Consider the following 20,725-nt stretch of genomic DNA (forward strand, 5'->3'; position numbering starts at 1 on the left):
TCGGTATGGTTGATTTATGGGGGGTAAAATCAGCGATCAGTTTATACATTTCGTTCATGATAACGAACGTGAACATATCGATGTGTCCACATTGAAGTTAGCATGTGATATAGTTTCATCGTGTATTTTGTAAGCACCATTTATCCAGCACAGGTGTATGTTTCTTCAAGTCCCATAACTATGCGTGGGCTGTGCTGGGGATATGACCGTCAGAAGGACTATCGTGTCTGTGTCGCGAGACGGCAAATCTTGTCAGGTGATAAACTACGAACATATCTATGTCATTATGATGCAATATCATGTCGATGATATGAAAAGAGATATTTCCAGAATGGACGGAATTCCATTATGTAATTTCCGGCGCTTTTATCACAATTTCTAGGGTTAACCTACATTGATTTGCAGATAGATATACCTGTTTGCCTAATATGTACATGTGGAGTTGAACCATTGGGATTCCGTACATGCACGTGTTCCATATGTAGATGAGTGAGTGATTGAGATTAGGTTTTACCCCTTTTTTAGCAATATTCCAGCAGAAACGGGCTTCACACATTGTACACATGTCGGGAATTGAACCCGGGTCTTCGGCGTGACGAGCGAACGCTTAAACCACGAGGCTACCCGATCGCTCCATATACGTAGATGACTCATACATAAAAACAACCTTTAAACTTTCCCCTTATATGTATGAGATATCTGACGTTCATCATCGTTAAACTTGAAACAAATAAGTGAATTTAAAGGACTAAACGAGACAAATTCTATTGGAAGTAAAAGGCAAAATAGCGGTGAAAATTACATGAATGAATCTTGGTAATCGTGTTTCGCTTAAAACGTTAATAGTAAATAATTTGAGCACAGAATCCAATGTGCTCGTTTGCTTGACAGAACCTTCAGGTTACCAAAATGTACCTTTACTAACAAGATCATTTTAATTTTAGGTAAACTGTTTCTCAAAAGCCCCACAATAAACACTTTGAAACCAGAGCAGTTTCAAAACGCATTTTTTAAACGTCCATGTTTTGAAGCGTTTGGGTACTCAAAAAAAAGCACAAAAAATACCAACGAACGTTAAAACCTATATATTCATGTACATCTGTTTCCATCAGCTACTATTCATTGAAGAAGAAAGCTTGGTTACAGCTTGTTTGTAGCCCACCGGTAGATTTACACTGCATCGTGTGGACGTTCGTGGAGGTTCATATTAATGTGACATTGGGTATATTATGGCGCTGTTGTTAATAGTTAACACATACGTGTTATTCTGATAATACTCAAATGGTCATTTTAGGTAAGGTTTTATATGCAACACGTACATTATGATAAACAGTGCAAAAGAAAACTGCTGTTACCCTTCACAGTATTGGATTCAGCCAGTACTTTCAACGACACCAGCCTGCGACTAAATATAGACTGAAGCCAGAAAATACCAAAGCAATGGTACAAAGGGCATTTATAGACAGCAAAGCAATGAAACATCTCTATACTGAAGGTCGAATGTTTACGTTTATGTATATATATTAAAACGCTGCACAACTGATCTTTAGGAACATACAAAATGTACATTTACTGACAGGATCAATAAATCGTACACAAAGACCCTGAATCTTTCTATAGACAGCGAAGTAGACCTTTATATGCAAAATCAAACTGCTGTTACATTTATTAACATCATACGAGGACTATGTATACTGCATGTTCCCACGTGAAATGTCATTGTTTGCCAAAGTGTACAGTCAGAGTTTAATGGCGCCGACATAGCCGTTTCTTCAGATCATGGAATGTTTAACCTGAATACATACAGAGCTACTTTGTTATGTACAGGTAATGTTTTATCTTGTCCTTGACTGTATGAGAGAACAAACACGGATTTTTCACCTTATGAAGGAGTAAGTATATACTCCGACACGATGTGTTCCTCATAATAAAGAAGTTGACATCCATAAATTCTCTTCCTCATGTGTGTCAGTTCTAAATGCTATGCAAGGACTTGATACGCACTGTGTATTCATATACAAAATAAATCCATATTTACACATTAAATCATTTTATTCAAGAAAAAAATGATCGCAGCAGCTGTTAAACAGCCACACGTAAGTCATGGTATTATTACTGGGTAGGGTACATGCTTCGTACAGGCAATGTTAAAAATATAGAAAAGACAGGGGAGACAATTACACCGAGTTTCTTTGCTACACAGGGGGTCGAGTGAGACTATACTAGTCGATAAAACATCAGACCTAGAGCATACATCGGCCTAAGATCGATACCTGACATCTTTGATTTTTGTCGACATCTTATAATAAATTTGTGTTGTTCCGTGTGATTCTAAATCACAGTGCCCCATAAATATGACAGAACAAAGATACACACTGTATAACTTTCGTGATTTTTCGCAATTATATCGACGTCAATATAGTCTACAGAGGAAGAAATAGGGCAAACTGTTTTATATAAGTATATGACAACAAGTTATATATTTGTTTCTTCTCCATTACCAGTTTCTAAACTTTGGCCGATGTATGTATAGTTTCTTTCCATTTAAATTTAAAATAACTTAGTGCTGAAGTGAGAAATATTCATGAAATTAAAGGATGTGTTGATTATATGAAATATCCTATCCGGCCTGGTAAACTATCGTGACTAACGATAATACTACGTGGTATATCAAACAAATATTTGTTACATAACAATAATTAAAAGTCTACTTCATTGCACGTATAAAATGTCCGCTGAACATACATATCATACATTAAAATTAGCTATATTTATCCATTAGTTTATCATTTTGATTGTAACTGTGTATTTATCGTACACAATCCATCTATATGCTTGAGAAATAAATAAATCTACCTTAGTGTTCTTGTCAATGCAGCGAAAATATGTTTTGAAGTGACCGTCGATAGGATGAATGAGTATTTTTAAACGATTCCTCGAAAAGGTCACATAGGTTAATGACTAATTTGAAGAACATCCTCAGTATTGCACATATTGGGTGCTATTAAAGAATGTCAATCGCAGTTTTGGATCTCAAATACTGTAGCACTTGATACTGTTAATTGTCTCTGCAAATAAGGACTTATGAATTGTCTGAGTCGTAATGTGAACTTGAATAGAAGTTAACCTTCTCTAACCTGGGACTACTGACAGCATGAGAGACACATAGGTGAATACATTCCTTCATTGTTAGTTCTGAGTACATATCCATTGTCGATAATATTTTACATGGATTCGTTTCGTTTCGTTACTAAATCAGTTTTTATATTTCTTTAGATACAAAACAATTATTATTTGAAGGTGCAAGATATTGGCAAACTTTAGTTAGACCGATAGTTTACATAATTTGACTTCTCTCTTTACCATATAACAGATGAAAGCTTGAAACAATAAAAATTTACATTATGACATAACGGCGTGATATAAATATGGATACATTTGAACTAATTTGGAATTGACATCGTGAGAGATTGGGTAATACATAACCATGCGCTGAGCGCCACTGAGATTTCTGCCCATTGTAGGCCATGCTGGGTGAGGTATAAACAGGGGGGTTGGATCATTCTCTATGCTACGGGGCCACTGTTTTGAGAACACGCTCGTAAGTCCACACAAATCTCACACAAACTCTTCGTGTGCGTACACACTCAGTCTGTAACACAATACAACACTAGTTGGAAGTATGACGTCACCAATGACGTAATGACGATGTCACATGACTTCTGTTCTGAGCAATGTCCTGCCCATCCCGATGAGTCTATACATTTCCACTGTCTCTATGGATAGGTAATGCAGTGGACACGCGGATACACTACGGTAATCTCATTCGTAAACGTGAGATTCTACAGTCATTTTGATCAATGTCAAAAGCCCTGAGACCTTTTTTTCTTACACATAAGAAATATTTTGCTTTAGCGACCACTGACGATATAAGCGTTAGCACTTTCACAACGAAACTGGCCGTGCCAATGTGGAAATGTCTGTGTGTCGTAAAACATCATCACACACTCACAGTCAATACGGAGTCATAAATAAAACTACCGACACCTCAATGGTTCGTTCCTTGGTCTTCCTTCGAACCGGACTGGTCGCCGGCATTGTAACATACATTATGCAGATAAATGTTATATATTGTCATAAGCATGGCTTTCATATGACAGTCTTTGAGCATCGTGCGCATGTGCAGTACTGGCAGTAGCCGAGGCTGTATTATTATGCTATGAATCCATTTCTTGCAGAATGGTAATGCTATGGCGGAAGGTGATGGGGAAATGCCTCACGAGTTGGGTGCCTTCCGATCCAGTTTGGTTTAGCTGCTCCACGTTGATCATCCGTTAGAATACGACCTCGACCTTGGGTCAAAGCATTTTAATCCGATATTATGCTGTATTCAGTCTGCTAGCCACGTAACAGACGAACTCATATGATTCTTGCAATAGTGGAAGAGCACGTGACTGCTTCACGTGACATCACATCAAGTTATTTTGAAACATTTTGAGGTCAAGCTGGTCATTGGATCCTTGGCCAGTATTGTGACGTCATTGACGACATGTGATGCGCGCCCATGTCTTGATGATTTCCTCCCGGAACCTGGATAGGAACTGAAACTCCAGGCGAGATGAGACCTGCAAATCAATAGCACAGCCATTAGTGGTTTGATGGGAAATCCTTCAAAATAACCTGCCATATTCTTATAAACTCACAAATGAAATTTCTATTTTGTAGGTTGTATTTGAATTTCTAAATATATTTAGCTCAATTTGGCAAAACAATGTAACCTTGTAATGTGAGTTTGTAATTTGAGAACAATAAAACCTAAAGGATATTCAATAGAAAAAAGATGCCAGCGAACGTATATGGATAAAGAAAGCTCACAAAGTAATACAATCATATATGTATTGCCATATCAGAAACAGAAAAATGAGATGTATCAATGATGGTTGATCGGCTATCAACTCGTATTGTCATAACAGAAAACGAAAATGACATGGTTGAACGTCCAAGTGTCTGAATTGGTTGAATAAGAAGAAGCTTCTTTATTAATAAGGAGACGCTCGTACCTGTGGACGCTCCATTGTGGGCGCTGTGGTTCATGTGAGACTGCATGGATGATCCTGGGTTACATGCCTGGCGGGAATAGTTGGTTAACGCAAGGGGATCGTAACTTCGGGGGGTGTAATCTGAACATGAAAAAACGGAAAACGTTAAAACCATGCTCCTTCAGACAAAAAAAGACTGCAATTATTGTCAAATCGTTATTGTTAAAGTTTAGACACTTTGTTAGCGGTTGATGTGATATTCTGTATCGGTGCTACCTTGATGTTTCATCCCATTGGGTATATAATATTAAATTTTTATATTCAAAAATATATCATTTATTTAACAAAAGATCACGAAACAATAATTATCAATATTTATATATATTTATATATGATCTTTCAGAATAATTTTCTAATTATGGAATGAGAATTTTAAGAGGCAACATTCGATTATATATTTATAGACAGATACTAGTTAAAAACTGTCTGTACTGCCTTGTATAAGTTTTCGTTTCAAAAAAGTGAATATATACAGGGTTAAACACTTCAAGAGAGCACAAAATAATAAAAATCCCTTCTAAATATATAATATCTATATATAACACTGTGAAGGTACAATCGATGCTTTTTTATGCTTGTCGTGGAGTTCAAATCAATTGTCACAGGTATATGAAAACTAATGTATTGATCGACAAACGTATGTCTCTGTATGGGTCGTGGAGTGCGTTCACAAACAGCTAACACACATTATATCAGATTTATAGTACAATATCGGTATTGTGTTGGATACAATAAAATCATAACATACCTTAATGATAAATACAAAGCGCTTAGAAACAGTTTAAATACGCTAAGTTTAATGTAGGAATATACACGTAATGTGAGAACATGAAATTCATACAGATATTGTAATGAAAAGGTTGTTGTTTTGGGCATTTGGTTCTCTGTGACAAGAAGAGAAATATAGTCCAAACAACATGACACGACAAATCTATATATGGTATATGATATGTACTAGTCTGTATAACAATACAACAGTATAGCACGGCAGCTGGCAAGATTTAGCTCACCTGGTATCATGCATGAATAGGAGGAAGAGCTGGATGACTGGAGACAGGCTGGGTTCGTCGGAAGGTTGTTCGACAGAGAATAACTCGGCACAGAGGGGATAGAACTGCAATAATAATAATAATAATAATAGTAATAATAATAACGACGACGATAATGATGATAATAATAACAACAATAACAATGACAAACAAATACCCCAACAAAACATCGACAATGGTGATATTCATTATGACTCACAGATAATCATTATCGGCTACTTATAACCGAAACTGGATGTTGTTGATTTGATTGGTGATGTTCATTTATAATGTCAATAGCATGATAATGATTTAAATCGTTTTTCACTTCATGATGACAAACAAGCATTAGAGTATTTTGGATTACTCAGTGATCAAAAACAGTATCACGAAAGACAATAATGATTAGGAGTGTGTACTTTTCAACCTGTTTCTATTGTTTTGACATAAAATAACCAACCCGAGCGATAAACGGGAATTGCAATGTGTTTTTGCAGGGATCTTTCAAGTGTTGATTTAAGTCACAATATCTGTGCAGTATCATGTGTTGCTTTAACACATGTATGAGCTGAAGCAAAACGCAAAGAAATGTAACCAATCATTTCGAAATTAGAGGCTGTCTCACGAGTTTATTTTCAAGTTATGTTGCTTTTACGTGCATATTAATGGCGCACTATATGCATATGAAAGAGATCCACGGAATTTATTTTTCAATTATCCCTTGTATAAACAGATTTTCCAATGGAGACCAGACATTTCCCATTTGCATTAATGAATTTCCCCCTTAAGAGCCAAAGACTAAAGTCTGCATGAAACAACCGTGACATCCTCCTCTATGGTCAATCAACACAGCGTGTGTCCATCACACAAACGTCCAAGCGATATCAATCACTAAGGACATTAACAAAAACACTCCACTCATACAATCTCTCCGGTGATGATGCCATTAACATGTGATCGGCCCTTTCGCTAAAAAGCTCAGCTTTTTTTCTGTTTATGTCCCTATTGATTCGGAGGTGGCGCGGCCAGGGAGCAAACGAGTCGAAGCCTGCAGAGTTATGGAAGTCCAGCTGAGACAAAATGCGACATTGTCTGTGAAGGATACCATTACTTAAAGACAATGCACGACCTAGTGGACAGCCTTGCAGTACTCCAGTGTTGGCCTAGGTCTCAAGGGGCCACTTCAGAGGCTCTTGTTGGTGCTACAAACAACGGGAAGTCTTCACCAACCATACTACAACTCATGATCTTGGGCTAAACAAGCTACTCCAAGGCCCCTACATAATGTGGATATCATTTCAGGATGAAACATTTATTTCACTGATGAATAAATCACCAGTGCCTGTTGCGACACCGAGTTCCATTATCAACATGTGTATCTGGTTTGGCAATTACAATGAACATACGTCATTTGTATAATTTACGCTTAGATACGATGAATTGCTTTCTAAACGAAAAACGTCCCATAGTAGCTTCTACATGAATAATGTACCTCTTGACAGCGTAGTGTATTCATGGTCATGGTTAGAATTTATCAATGGAATAGTTCCAAAGTGTGCTCCCTTAGTAAATATGTCAAACATGTACAATTTATCACGCGCATGCGTGCAGAAATGCTCTGGCTATCTGACCTGTGACTGACTCTCTGAAACAATAATCCACTATAGAAATAGATTCCCGTTTTGTTTTCATGTATATGTTTCTATACCAATAGAGTGTCAATTACAAACTACTATTGATAACCGTGATATATACACCAGTGTCGGGGACAATATGTACCAGGTAATACACACGTTTGTGAATTATGTCACGTGATATGACAACGGGATGACACTTCCCACACCTAGTATAATCCCCTTAGCTCACTCCTAACCCCAATTGTATTTCTCCGACAACTTTGGCTCACATCTTGTTAGATTGGTTAATGACAGTACATATCATTTTGTCATCGATACTTGTCGATAACATCAGCGATATCTGTGATTGGCGGACACTGATACGGATACATGCGCAGTTATTATTTCGTGGCCAGTAACTTTATAGATGTGTGTATGTACGTAGGTTATATCCCATGATGTAACTGTAGGAGTTTCAAAATGGCCCAAAAACGGAGTTTCCGTCATCAGGTAATCTGAATAGCACTGATGTGTTATGTGAGCAATATCAATGGCTCATATAATTATCCATTCATATAAGACCACTTGGATGATTCCAAATGACACGAAACAGAAATAGTTTTAAACAGGCTTGGACGCGTCCCCATGACACATGTTTAACACGTAGACTTAGTAAATAACAATGAAACCCTATTGAAGATTAAAACCACTGTTTACAGTTTTCAGAAGTCACCTACAATATATGGAACTGAGTGAGTATGATTTTTACGCCGCTTTTATCGACATTCAAGCAATAACAAGACAGGGGACACCAGAGATGGGCTTCACACATTGAACCAATCTGGGGAATCGAACCCGGGTCATCGGCGTGACGAGCGAACGCTTTAACCACTAGGCTACCTAACCGCACTAAAGTATGTGTAAATATGCTTCTTATAAGTAACACTTTGACACTATCATTAATTTTAACTACGGTCTTTAGTTACGTATTATACCATCACAATCTAGTTCATCAATCAATCATCAATCGGTGCAAACATTTTCCCAAACACCTGCCGAGTGGCCTTCTGAAAACACGAAGAAATCAAACCCGCATATTTAAATACAACTCAGACCGTATCGAGATAAATTACAGTCAATTGGAATGCACTCCGTATGTTTACAGATTCAAAATATCGACCAAAACATGCGCATATCCATTGAGAATGCTATAAATCATTTGTAACATGCATTCATTGTGCCAACAAAGATCAATACAGTCACAATAGATTATTTAACGCTGCACCATTGACATTGCATTCGCAGCGATTATGGTCATGTGTCGCATATATCACCGATGTATTGAAATACACAAATGTACATCGCCGGAGGGGATCAGTTGATGTAATGTACAAGCTTGTCAATTGCACTTGGTGAACCTGCCGCTAATTATGAGCCAATGCCGTTCGATTTTAATTAAGGGGTGGGTAGAATTTTAAGGGAATGGCCACCAGTCAAAGGAAATGTATTACCGATGACAAAAAGTCAGGCGGGATGAAAGGCAACATTAGTCTGACGTTGAAATTGAACTGTGTTTGATGTTTATAAGGCGATTTAAATAGATGTGGTGTTTTATGACACTTTGGAGGTATTGCAATCATAAAAAGAAATGCACTGATTGCAAAGTAAGGGTTAAGCAGAATTAAAAGCGCTTCCAATTTTCTACACTGGGAACCACATACCAGACATTGTTATTTGATAAAAAAAATCAAGCGTCATAAAAAAGACGATTTTTTAAAGATTTTCAGACTATCTAACAGCTGTGAGACAGCGGTAGTTGCAGTGATAGCTGTCGGGGACGCCGGCGACAAGTCAGATCTGACGGAAACCATGTCGATGAAAGGATCAATCAATCGGACTGTGTCTTTAAACCATTAGCAGAGAAAGCCTTACCTATAATTATCTGTCATCGAGGCGATGGGTTGGTGTATAGATGGATACATGCTGTTGGTGAAACTACTGTTGATGGGGAGGCGTGTGGCGCCGTTGGCGACTTCGCGACGTTGGTTACGGAGTTTCTCCTCGCGACGCCATTTCGCCCGACGATTTGAGAACCACACCTGATTAAAAAACACATGTTCATGTTAGAGAATGTTTCAGTCTGCAAACTGATATTTGAAAATACCTATTGTACAATGAGAATCCCAATGTTAAATCTTCAGCGGTATAGATACTGATATATATATTAATATTTATCAATTACCATATGTGTTATATTTTCAGGAGAGATAGAAACATGAATGATATGCTAAAATATGTAGTACAGAGACCAACCTTTGGATCTTATTTAATTTACCCCATAAACGGAATTTGTGAACTTGCCTTTTGTCTTTTGATTTGTATCTTAAGTGTGCAAGCACATCATACAACCATAAGTATCTAAATATAACATTACACACGTACCTGTATGCGTGCTTCCGGGAGATCGATTTTCTGTGCTAAACGCTCCCGTGCAAACACATCAGGATAATGCGTTCTTTCAAATTCTGAAACATAAACAGATTTCATAAAATAAAGGTATAGTAATAAAGATTTATCAAATGGGTTTACTGCCTTTGACATTTTATATACTAGTTATAAGAAATCCCGACGAGAAAATAGTATGGTTTGCGCAATCAAAACCTACGGAAGCGGCATTGATAAACGTTTGCGGGCATGCTACGAAAAGAACAATTCATATCAAACACTACAATGCCAGAGAGAGAAATATGACAATTTGTGAAAATAAAATCAAAGACAGAAAAAATCGAAAACTGTCAAGTTGAATTTGAGCATTTACGTTGTTACTCCAGCAGCAATCGAATCTAAATAATTGTGCTCCGGCAAATTCGATTTGGCCGATATAAGATGAATTTTGAGCGAATATCAGAAATACGGGATGACCCTAAGATTTGACATACAGACGTGTTCAAGCGATTAGAGAGATCAAAGCGAATTACAAGTTGGAAATCGATGAGATTTGTACTCAGATTAATTACAGTCAGGCAAAATGAGCAATTACGTAAGCAGGAATGTACTGCAGTTGCAAGGATCATTGATTGTACATCGCCCGTATTGGTGAAATATTGGCTTCCATCGACTTTCAAACTGCTAAGATCTAACGAAGTAAAACGTGCCTAGTGATACTGAAATTATCGAACTAGGATAGAAATTGCACGTTAAAGGTTATGGTTGGCGGGAAGTTATGTACAATAATAGAAGATCTATGACGCGAGACTTTACACATCTATTGTATGACCCTTGAAATGAGAAATATGTGAGTGTCATTTTTGAGTTTTGAAAGAATCGAAATGACATAGTTAGAACCCCATACATATTTGTATGACATATGAATGCCAAAAGTACAATGTATATATTCCTGTTTTGCGTATTCGATGAAAATGAATTAAAAAAACCTACAGTTTTTGTTTTAGTAAAACACGTTTTGTTTGTAATATGATATTGTGCATTAGAACTTTGATTTTTGAATTTAAGAAATGCATGAGTATTTCACTTTTAAACAAGTATCCCGTATTTCATATTTAGCCTGGGTATTATCCTCATTATCACATGCTTCTTCCTTTAGCAATATTACCTTTCTCAAGCGATTCAATCTGGGCAGCAGTAAATGAAGTTCTATTTCGCTGTAGCTTTCTCTTCAATCTCATCCGCATCTGTTCATCATTTTCGCCGGTCTGACCATCACTGGGACTACCCGTGGAACCTGCGCTGCTGTCGTCTGAAAAAAAAGGTTTCACGTGACAACAGTATCTTCAATTGATCCTTGCTGAGAAAAATGATAGGGGGAGTCCATACCTCAACGCGCCACAATACACGGTAATTCTTACTTTTCCCTCTAACTCCACATGGCAAGTGCGATACAATACCCTAAGCTTTAGCACTGGTTTGCTCTCCTGGACTCAAATGGTAGAAGTTCTGGCGGAAACCGTTCAACATATCGCATTACAACGTTAGGGACGCGGTTCGATTTTTCCAAAGAAAAGGGGTGCATTTTGACCTTTTGTGTCGTAAATCTGCCTCACGATCATGGCCGCGGCTTTACGAAGCGCTATATTTCATAGCAGGGAAATCACGGGAGCTCAGATACTTCACAGAGGCGGGTATTAATCTTCAGTTTTGCAATGGCATGCACAAAATAATTGATGCCACTGGATGGCTTTCAAGGTCACTCTGCATCAAAGGTCAAGACGTGTAATCATTGACGTAACGTCTACAAACGGCGTAATTTCCACAGCTAATGATTAGTTACTTCTGCGCATGAGCGCTCCCTTCCTGTTTCACGTGGCTCGTGCTGACCCTTCTACAGGTCATGGAAGTGCATCTGTAAGTGAGATGACGACGAATGAGCGACACCGCTAAGACAATAACACACCGGACGCAAGCGACAGTCGTAGCGCGTTCTGCCAACATAATTTTCTCTAATGCATGCCAGCACGTGCAAGAACTACGTCATCAAAGACCTTTACCACGTGACCTCCTTGCAGGTCGCAGCTAAGAGTGCCGTCTTTATATTTGTATATGATCAGCGAAGTGTTCTGTTCTGACACACTATGGTCATGTCAAAGAATTATTAAAATAATAACGTCTTTCATTATGTAGCATTAGCCTTTCAAACTAACAGGCCTTAGCCCCGTCTCCTCAAGGCTTTGATCATGCGCAGTCGGCAGTAATCTTGTAGCTGTACACGGTGCACGAGCTACACGACCAAACACAATCACGCGCTAAAAGGGAATGTCGAATCAATTAGCTTTGTCAAAGTTTTCTGACACTGTTGCCGCAAAGGACAGGCTGAGAGGAGGGAAGTGCTATTACCATGATCTAAAGTCGACTTTTCTCAGTGATATTACTGCAGTCTTTGTCATAATCAAATCTACTTTCAGACTCTATAGACTTGTCATAATCTGTGAGCGCCTCGGATTCGTCACACTCCCAGTACCAAGTCACAAGTAATACATCTCTCTCTCTGTTTGTATAATACTCGCCGGCACAATCTGTAGGCTTCGTTGTGTTTACAATGAAATGATTGACTTGGATCAATGCGCATTTCAATGAGTTTTCTGAGGAAAGTTGACTCTAATTTGTATTAAGTGGACGGGACATTGCTAGTTCTCGTGGCCAATTTCAATCATGACAGAAAAGGACGAAAAATCTAAATAAAGAGGATTAAGCCACATGATTGGCAGCATTCGTGTCCATATCATTTGTGAAATCTACAAATCATTTTGCTCGGCATCGCGCAATTATCAATCATTGTTTTAGTAAATAACGGTTTTGCGGTTTCCTACCAGCGCCCCGCAGAGAAATACACAAGAATTATCACCAGATCTGTCTCTTTACTGAACATCAAGGGACCCAGAGGACGGAGTGACGGAAACATCATAAAATCAAATGAATGTATTGCATATGAATAGTTCATGTATTTTGGAAACTAAGTATCCTACTTTGCTCCTTAATGTAGTACTGGATGACTTACATTAGTACAAAATATACATGCAGTCGTTTCAAGAAAGAAATAAATGAAATAAAATCTTTTCAACTGTTGATGAATATATTTTTCACTATTCGTGTCCACATTACAAATGATTAGTGTAATAGTGTTTCTATAAATCCTTCAAAGCGGTGTTTTTCGATGGGGCAAGTATTGATTTTGAGACAGAAGTTATTTGGCTAGAAAATAAAACAAATTAACGTATTCCATCTCTCGCTTTTATATCTTTACCCTTCCGTATATAAACATACTTAATCTTACAATGAATTATCAATCAAGCAAACAGCGTCCTTGCTAAAGGAATTGTGGATATCGATAGCTAGTCTGATCGAAAATGGAACAAATCATGTATTTTTGATAATGATTGATGCACTCCAAGTATATTCCCCCACACCTGTGTGGCTGAAGGTGTTGCGAGCTGGACGCAGGGGACTTAAGGTGTAGAACCCGTACTGGCCTCAACCACCGCCACTACTAACACTATTTACAGCCAGCGTTTGACGTGATGGAACACTAAAACTACTTAAGGTCATTTTCCGAGACTCCTTAATTGAAAAGAAAGAAATTGAAACTGCTAGCTTTCTGTCAGGGTCCGAAAGGCTGTTTTCACGTTTTCATGGCTCATTTGGTCTGCGCTGCAGCTCTTGCTAGACCATTAGTCTAGGTGACACAACATATCTCATGTAGCGCGTTGGCCGAGTAGTGATATAAACGGCTCTCTTCCCGTCTCCCCGATTTAAGCAAGCCTGCGCCTGGTCTTTAGAAGGTATCTCATAGGATCGCATACTCTCAACCCCGACTCAAAGATTCCGGATACTAGCTAGCGTTGAGTCGCAACACTGTAGCGTATTAGACGTGCAACCAGCGCATGTATTTCTTGATAAATAGCTGGTATTGTGGCCTTCCGCGACTTGCTGCATTCACACAGAACGATTAAGTGCTCAAAAGTACTAAACATATTTATACGCGCCAACAAAAGAAGTCCCCCTATCGAGGGAAAGCAAAGAGATGAATTGAATGGCGGAGGCCTTCTCAGTCCAAGGGATTTAATCGTTTCTATTCTCCTCTTATTTACCTGCGCAGGGATTAAGAGGAACGTGTGAATAGCGCGCCAGACATGTCGACGACATTGAACAATGGCCAGAGGGTTTCATCCCTAGTAAAAGTCATTGGTTTCAATAACAAAAATACGCGATTGTTGCGTCGATGAATGCATCGATGTCGGACCCTTAGCAGTAATCGTTATGGACTCGCTATCGGAGACTGGTCATTTATCAATACGTGTTGTTACATGCTTTTGATTAATTTCTACAATTTTTAACAGCAAATTCCTCCAAGCTACGCCTTCTGCAAAAACACGTGGTGAGGGGTACTGTCTGACATGCGCAGATGGCGACTTCCGGCCCTATGGCTGGCCCCCGGCTAAGCGGATATAGGCCATGATTGGACTGAGTTGCGTTCCCAAAAGGTCGATTAACTCTTAATATAACTCAATTAAAGTTACATAAGTACATAAATGAGGGGAATAAAGTGATAGAAAGGGGAGACAATAACTCCGGACTGCGCCTGTGGCTATTATTGAAATGTTGTAATCTGTGATAGCGCGTAGTGGCTATTACGCAAAGAAGTACGGGGGTAGGTGTAACAGTTCTTTCAATTGTGCTGGGGACAAGGATTTGTGAGAAGACCCCACGGGAGGCTGTGAGGGGGATTACAACCAATTGGGGAGGTTTTTATGTTGCTAGGCGTAAATGTTGCGTGAAACTGACCAGACTGTCAAGAGCGGTCATCGCCTGCTACTGGACATTGATTCACGTATTGATGGGTTAATCTGAATGTAATACACCCTTTACCCCCCGCATCTGTTTCTTACCCATGTTATGTATCCCCTATCCTCCGTCCCTCGTGACATTGAACCCCGCCCCCACCCCCACAGATAATACCATACACGTTAAGACAAGTTTAGATAAGTCTAAAGACCCCATCAGTAGTAAAAGTGGCATGTTGATTGTCACTGATGTCTGAATAAAAAAAGCCATTGTTTGGCACCACATTGTTCTGACATATGTACGTTACTACATTAATGCAGTGCTATACCAGAAGCGAGACTGACGTAATAAAATTTACACTTGTGGAGAGTTGTATTTATCGCCCCCAATGGAGCGATACATGCCTTCCATTAATTTCAAACAATTTTTTCAGACAGACATAAAATAAATTACATGTTATACAAAGAGTTGTCCTCTATGATCAACACCAACGGTGTGGCAGTGATGATAGATGGGTGTTCGGTGCCGAATACATTGCATTATGTTTGATACATTTAGGATGAAGAATGCATTGTAAGCATTTAAGAAGCAATATCCATCAAAGCATACTGATTGACTAACTTATCCCGTTGAGCAGGCCAACATTATGCAAGTTAAAAGTACCATTTAGCGTTCTATGAGAAGAAAGTTTGAACCGTGGTTGAATAGAAGTTATGGCCACCTTTAAGCCTTTTAAAAGGTTATATAGAATTGATATACAGATTAAACGATGTCAAGTCATTTATATGTTCTTTTCCATTATTGATGCGCGTACTTAATCTGTTAATCTGAATAGTGAATGTGACGATAAATATCTAACTTTGTTCATTTTTGAAAATAATTATGTTCTCATGTCTTGATACACCAATGTAAATCTCTTCTTTTTCATTACATAAATGTTAAATTGTTTGAAATAGGATTACTGTCTGTGTATATTATAATGGAAATACATGATAGACGAGTGCGAGCTTAAATAACAGTTTCAATTTTGTTGTTTTACTTTTAAGTACCATTATACTGAAAAGTTTTGCATAAGAAGTGCAACATCTCTGCTCTGTAAATGCGATATGTGGAAAAATATCAAAGGGCAAAATGAACATTGCTATATGTCTGCTGTTCCTGTCTTGCCCATATGGAATAACATTTTCTGTTAATACACGGGATTGTAATAATTCTTTCAATAATTCAATCAACTTTGGGGTGTATCATGACACGTTCTATGCTGTTTACACAGAATACGGCACTACACAAGGTTTTATAGTTGACCGTCATGTTTATCTGGGAATTTCCAAATCCACTATATTCATACTTTGTCACAACATATTTCCACAGTTCGTTTGCTGTATCTTCTGAATCCATCATCCTTGCCTGTTATGCGCGCTGTTTAGTCTGTCTTTCAAACTTTCTACGATATGTAAGTCACATACCCTTCATTTGTCATGAACTGTAGAAAGTATATTGAAAGTGTAACCTTATACAGTTACACTCTAAAAATGCACCACTTCCTTCATATACCCACACTCAACCCATTGCGTTCATAACATGTACATATTCAAGGAACACTTATGACTTTGTCTTGAGAATGTAAAACATAATTCCTTCAAAAAGGTGTTTTATAAAGATTAAAGTTTATACTTACACTTACTTTTCTTCTCAGATGCCATTGGGGAGGTTGTTTGAGGAGGGGGGTAGGCGGAGGGAGCGCCGAGGCCCCCGTGCATGGAAACTGTAGGTGTATACCAAGGGTTTGGCCGAGGCCAGCCCTGACCGTTCAGAAGACCAAGTTTATCATACATGGAACTCTGGCCCATAACTTTCTGGTTCTCACTGGCCAGTGTCCGTAGGACACGATTGATTGAAGATACCTGAAATCAGAATATGCATCAAAATTAATTTATGCCAAAACATTGTTGTCTCCATTGTCGAAACTCTAGTTTCTTTCTTATTTGGTTTACGAATATTACGGACCTATATTAATTTCTAGGTTGTTAAGCGCAGCAGCCTCTGGCACCAACATATACATCTAGTGAAAGAATATGATATCGTGAAAGAATATACATCTCGTGAAAGAATATAATCTCGTGAAAGAATATACATCTCGTGAGAGAATAAAGGGAAGGTTAACATTTCTCCATCCCCACCTTCCCACGTGGCTAAACATTTCTGCTTCGGTTTATGAATAGTAATTTTCTAAATTAAGTCCGTTTCGAAGATTTTAAGTCCTACTTCTTATTGCATGTAGTCAACTGAATATGTTGCAGGGTATCATTATTATTACATTTTACAGGTACGAGAGATATAAGAATATATTCATGTGAGTGTTGAATTTATAATGTGTGTAACATCTGGTATTAAAGCAAAATATATGTAAACTAGTACTCAGGCTAGTTGTAACTATAACGTCCGTTGCTTGTCTCTATTTCGTTCGCCCCAGCTTGGTCATTACAATATTGACATTAATAAATGTCAACAGCGAAGAACGTATTCATCACTGGTTTAAGGCAAACACCTTAATGTTTCTAAAATCATGTAGTTACTCAATTAAAAATTCAGTTATCTATTTTTCCATGAAAAGCTTCAAAAAAGCACATGTTCAAAACAACAAAAATCATCATTCATGAGAGTGTTTTGGGGTTATATTGTTTTCGTATTAAAATCATGTAATAACCATTCTTGTAGAGACGAACTTATGTCTAATTCCAGTTTATACATTATCATCAGAGGCATTCCATTTTGTGCACTATTTAATAATTACAATATGAAAAATATATTGAAATTTACTGAAAACAGTTATATTATAAAATATAGTCATAAATCGAAACTGTCAGGTGGTTTTTACTTTAAATGTTATTAACATTTTTATTCAAGTGAAACCGTGTCATATGGAATTGTACATCATGTACCGAACTCATTTCTGTAAGTAAAAAACACAGTGATAACAACAGAATGCAATTTTCTACCGATGATCCAAGTAACATTATTTAGCATACATTTGACCAGTTTCGAGTGTTAGTCTCTTTAAAGGATCACATAAAGTAAATTGCATTTAATAGTTTATGTGATTCAAAAATTCGTCCATGGTTGGTATTCAGATATAATGCAACATACGCCCATGGTTACAAACAATGGTAGCGTATTATGTTTGTCATGTTAGTATCAGGAAAATACAATCCCAAACCATTTTTTACATATATCGAAATGTAAAATATAGCATACGCGTATAGCAAAATGTACGCGAAGACGAAATAGAAATTGGGTTAAGGTTAAAAATGCATCTTGATACAATCCACAAAGTCCATTATTAGCATGAGAAAATGGAATTCACATTCGTCACCAGCAATTATATTCATCTGAGTCACTCTGATATTAGTTGATTGCTGAGACACATTTATTAAGAAAATTGAAAATTTAAGAAGACAGAAATCTTATCGATGTGTTTCACATTTGCACAAAAATGAAGAAGTCACGTTAAATAGTGACTTAGTATTTGTTGGCGACATATTACGTAAGTATCGATACCGACAACATACAACATGATCGTCAATAATACAAAAGGTTACTCAGTACGAATGAGGAAATCATATATATAAGAATTCTGTTTTCTTCCTTTACAGCTATCAATAATAATGATGGTAAAAGCAATGATCATAATAATAATGACACGATTCGGGATTAGTATTACTGGTGATATACAGAAAGGATAATCATAGTGTATAACAATTGTCCATCAAGATGATTCACGAAATGACGAAATTTAGTACAGTGTTGGTTAACCATTTCAGACAAGCTGTGTGACAAGATACACAGTCACTCTGTCAGTTGTCACGTCCCGGAGATATCATTAGCCCCAGTTTCTGTCTACTATTATGACCATCATGATGGATTTATTAGTACGAAACGTATGTCCTAATGCAAACAATATCCTCTGACATCCCCTGCCAAGTAAATACTGAAATGGCATGGGGAAATTCCTGACCGCTGTTTCTCGCCCGACACTCATTCATTCAGGCTATTTTGGCAGGGGATGGTGTTAGTGTTCTCTCTTCGTGTGTCGCAACCCCAGGACATCTTGCCATATAATTTATTATGTATTAAGGAAAATATGTGTGGTTGAGGTAAGCACTTCTTGCAAGGAATAACATGAAACTTGGGACACTGACATATTTCTTACAAACATCATGGCATGGCAGAGGGTAAATATGTGTTTTTAAATATAATACATGTTCGTGTGCATTTTATTAATAGTGATAGCATACGGTTGAGGTGAAGTGTTTGTAATTTAGGAAATAGAAACACTTGATATTGTTTCCCCTAGTAGTAAGGAGGTATAAGACTCCACAACTTTAAAGTACGACACATCTAAACATGGTATACATCAAAGCTGGAAAAAATAACAAAATGAAATATTCACGGAAAAAATGTTAAAGTTTGAGAAAAAGACATACTGCATACTTATTGTAGATAAACGAGAGTACGTAGTGGACATACAGTTAGGTATTTTGTTTTGCTTATGTATAGGCATATTTAAGACATTTGAGGTAATTATATTATTGCACACGAGTACACTTTGATGAGCTAATATCCTGACGTTATTTGATATATTTATAGTTTCGTGATTATATAAACTACTTTCGTGATTCTTAACTGTCAGTTTAATACACTATCTTTCGCAAAAACTGAAATATACATGGAATAAAGGCTTTAGTAAAACTGATCAAAACTCCAATAAAAATGATGAAACACGCCCTTTATACGACTTGAAACTGGAGACAGGCACATTTGTTATCTAATGCAAACAATCAACCCTGAACCAATCGTCTTGAAAAGAAATATTTCAAATTCTGAGACTTTTGATGGAAAATACTATTGAAAATGAATTAACGTCAAAACAGGCGAATATTTTAAAGTGAGATTTATTGGTAAGATTGGAGGGCCATCTCTCAGTCTCAAATCACATAAGAGGGTCCGTCTTGTCGCAGTTTCCGTCCGTGACTAGACCACGTTAGTGCGAGTTCTACTGCTTCAAACTCCCCCCTTCTTTTTTAATGTTTTCTACAAATTTTGCGGTTGACTAGGTTTTCCCGGTGTGGCCATGACAACAAGGAACTCTCTTGAAAAGGAGACTCGATTTTTCAGAGGAGCCAATCACGGCCTTTGTAGCAGCCTCACAGGGCTACCCAAATTAAAAGTGTCATAAAATTTTACTAATTCAACCCCCTTGGTGATTACAGGACTTTGCAGAACTGGAATTTTTAATCAGAGATAATAACACCGATTTTGTTATGTGTTTTAGTAATCAGCGACTTTTGTTTAACGACTTTGTGTCAGATATTATTCGTAATAAAACGCTTCCAGAGGTATTTAATATCTGCAAGAAATCTTCGAAAGGGCATCTTTGATAGTTTCTTTGTGTGTGTGGAAATACTACATGATCTAACCCAAAGAGGATTAATATAGTCATTACTCAAATAATTATCATACTGATAATGTTAATTTTTTTGAATTAGATTAGTAGATACACTCATGAGTGTGCATTGCATTTTTGAATATGAAGAAGCGCTCGTGTACAGGAAAAACACAAATATCAATTACAAAATAAACATAACCAACAAATACAACATAGGCTGCAACAATATTCTACTTCTCA

General features: G+C 37.5%; 1 protein-coding gene across 9 annotated transcripts in view; it reads right to left on the reverse strand.

Moving 5' to 3' along the window:
- Positions 1-3,811: 3,811 nt before the first annotated feature.
- LOC139462190 (paired box protein Pax-6-like) overlaps positions 3,812-20,725 on the reverse strand; it is an 88,726-nt gene continuing 71,812 nt past the window's right edge. For 8 of the 9 annotated variants that reach the window (XM_071243755.1, XM_071243756.1, XM_071243757.1 and 5 more), the window contains 7 exons: positions 16,718-16,943; positions 11,357-11,500; positions 10,186-10,268; positions 9,676-9,842; positions 6,110-6,213; positions 5,061-5,180; positions 3,812-4,625 (listed from right to left, as the gene is read on the reverse strand). In XM_071243755.1, coding sequence (XP_071099856.1) covers positions 4,510-4,625; positions 5,061-5,180; positions 6,110-6,213; positions 9,676-9,842; positions 10,186-10,268; positions 11,357-11,500; positions 16,718-16,943 — 960 coding nt within the window. In that variant the 3' untranslated portion in view covers positions 3,812-4,509. The remainder of the gene's footprint in view (positions 4,626-5,060; positions 5,181-6,109; positions 6,214-9,675; positions 9,843-10,185; positions 10,269-11,356; positions 11,501-16,717; positions 16,944-20,725) is intronic. The other variant, XM_071243758.1, reaches the window with a different exon arrangement.

The sequence above is a fragment of the Haliotis cracherodii genome, unplaced genomic scaffold, assembly GCF_022045235.1.
Source record: "Haliotis cracherodii isolate W230 unplaced genomic scaffold, xgHalCrac1.p SCAF_15, whole genome shotgun sequence".
NCBI classification, from domain to species: Eukaryota; Metazoa; Mollusca; class Gastropoda; order Lepetellida; family Haliotidae; genus Haliotis; species Haliotis cracherodii.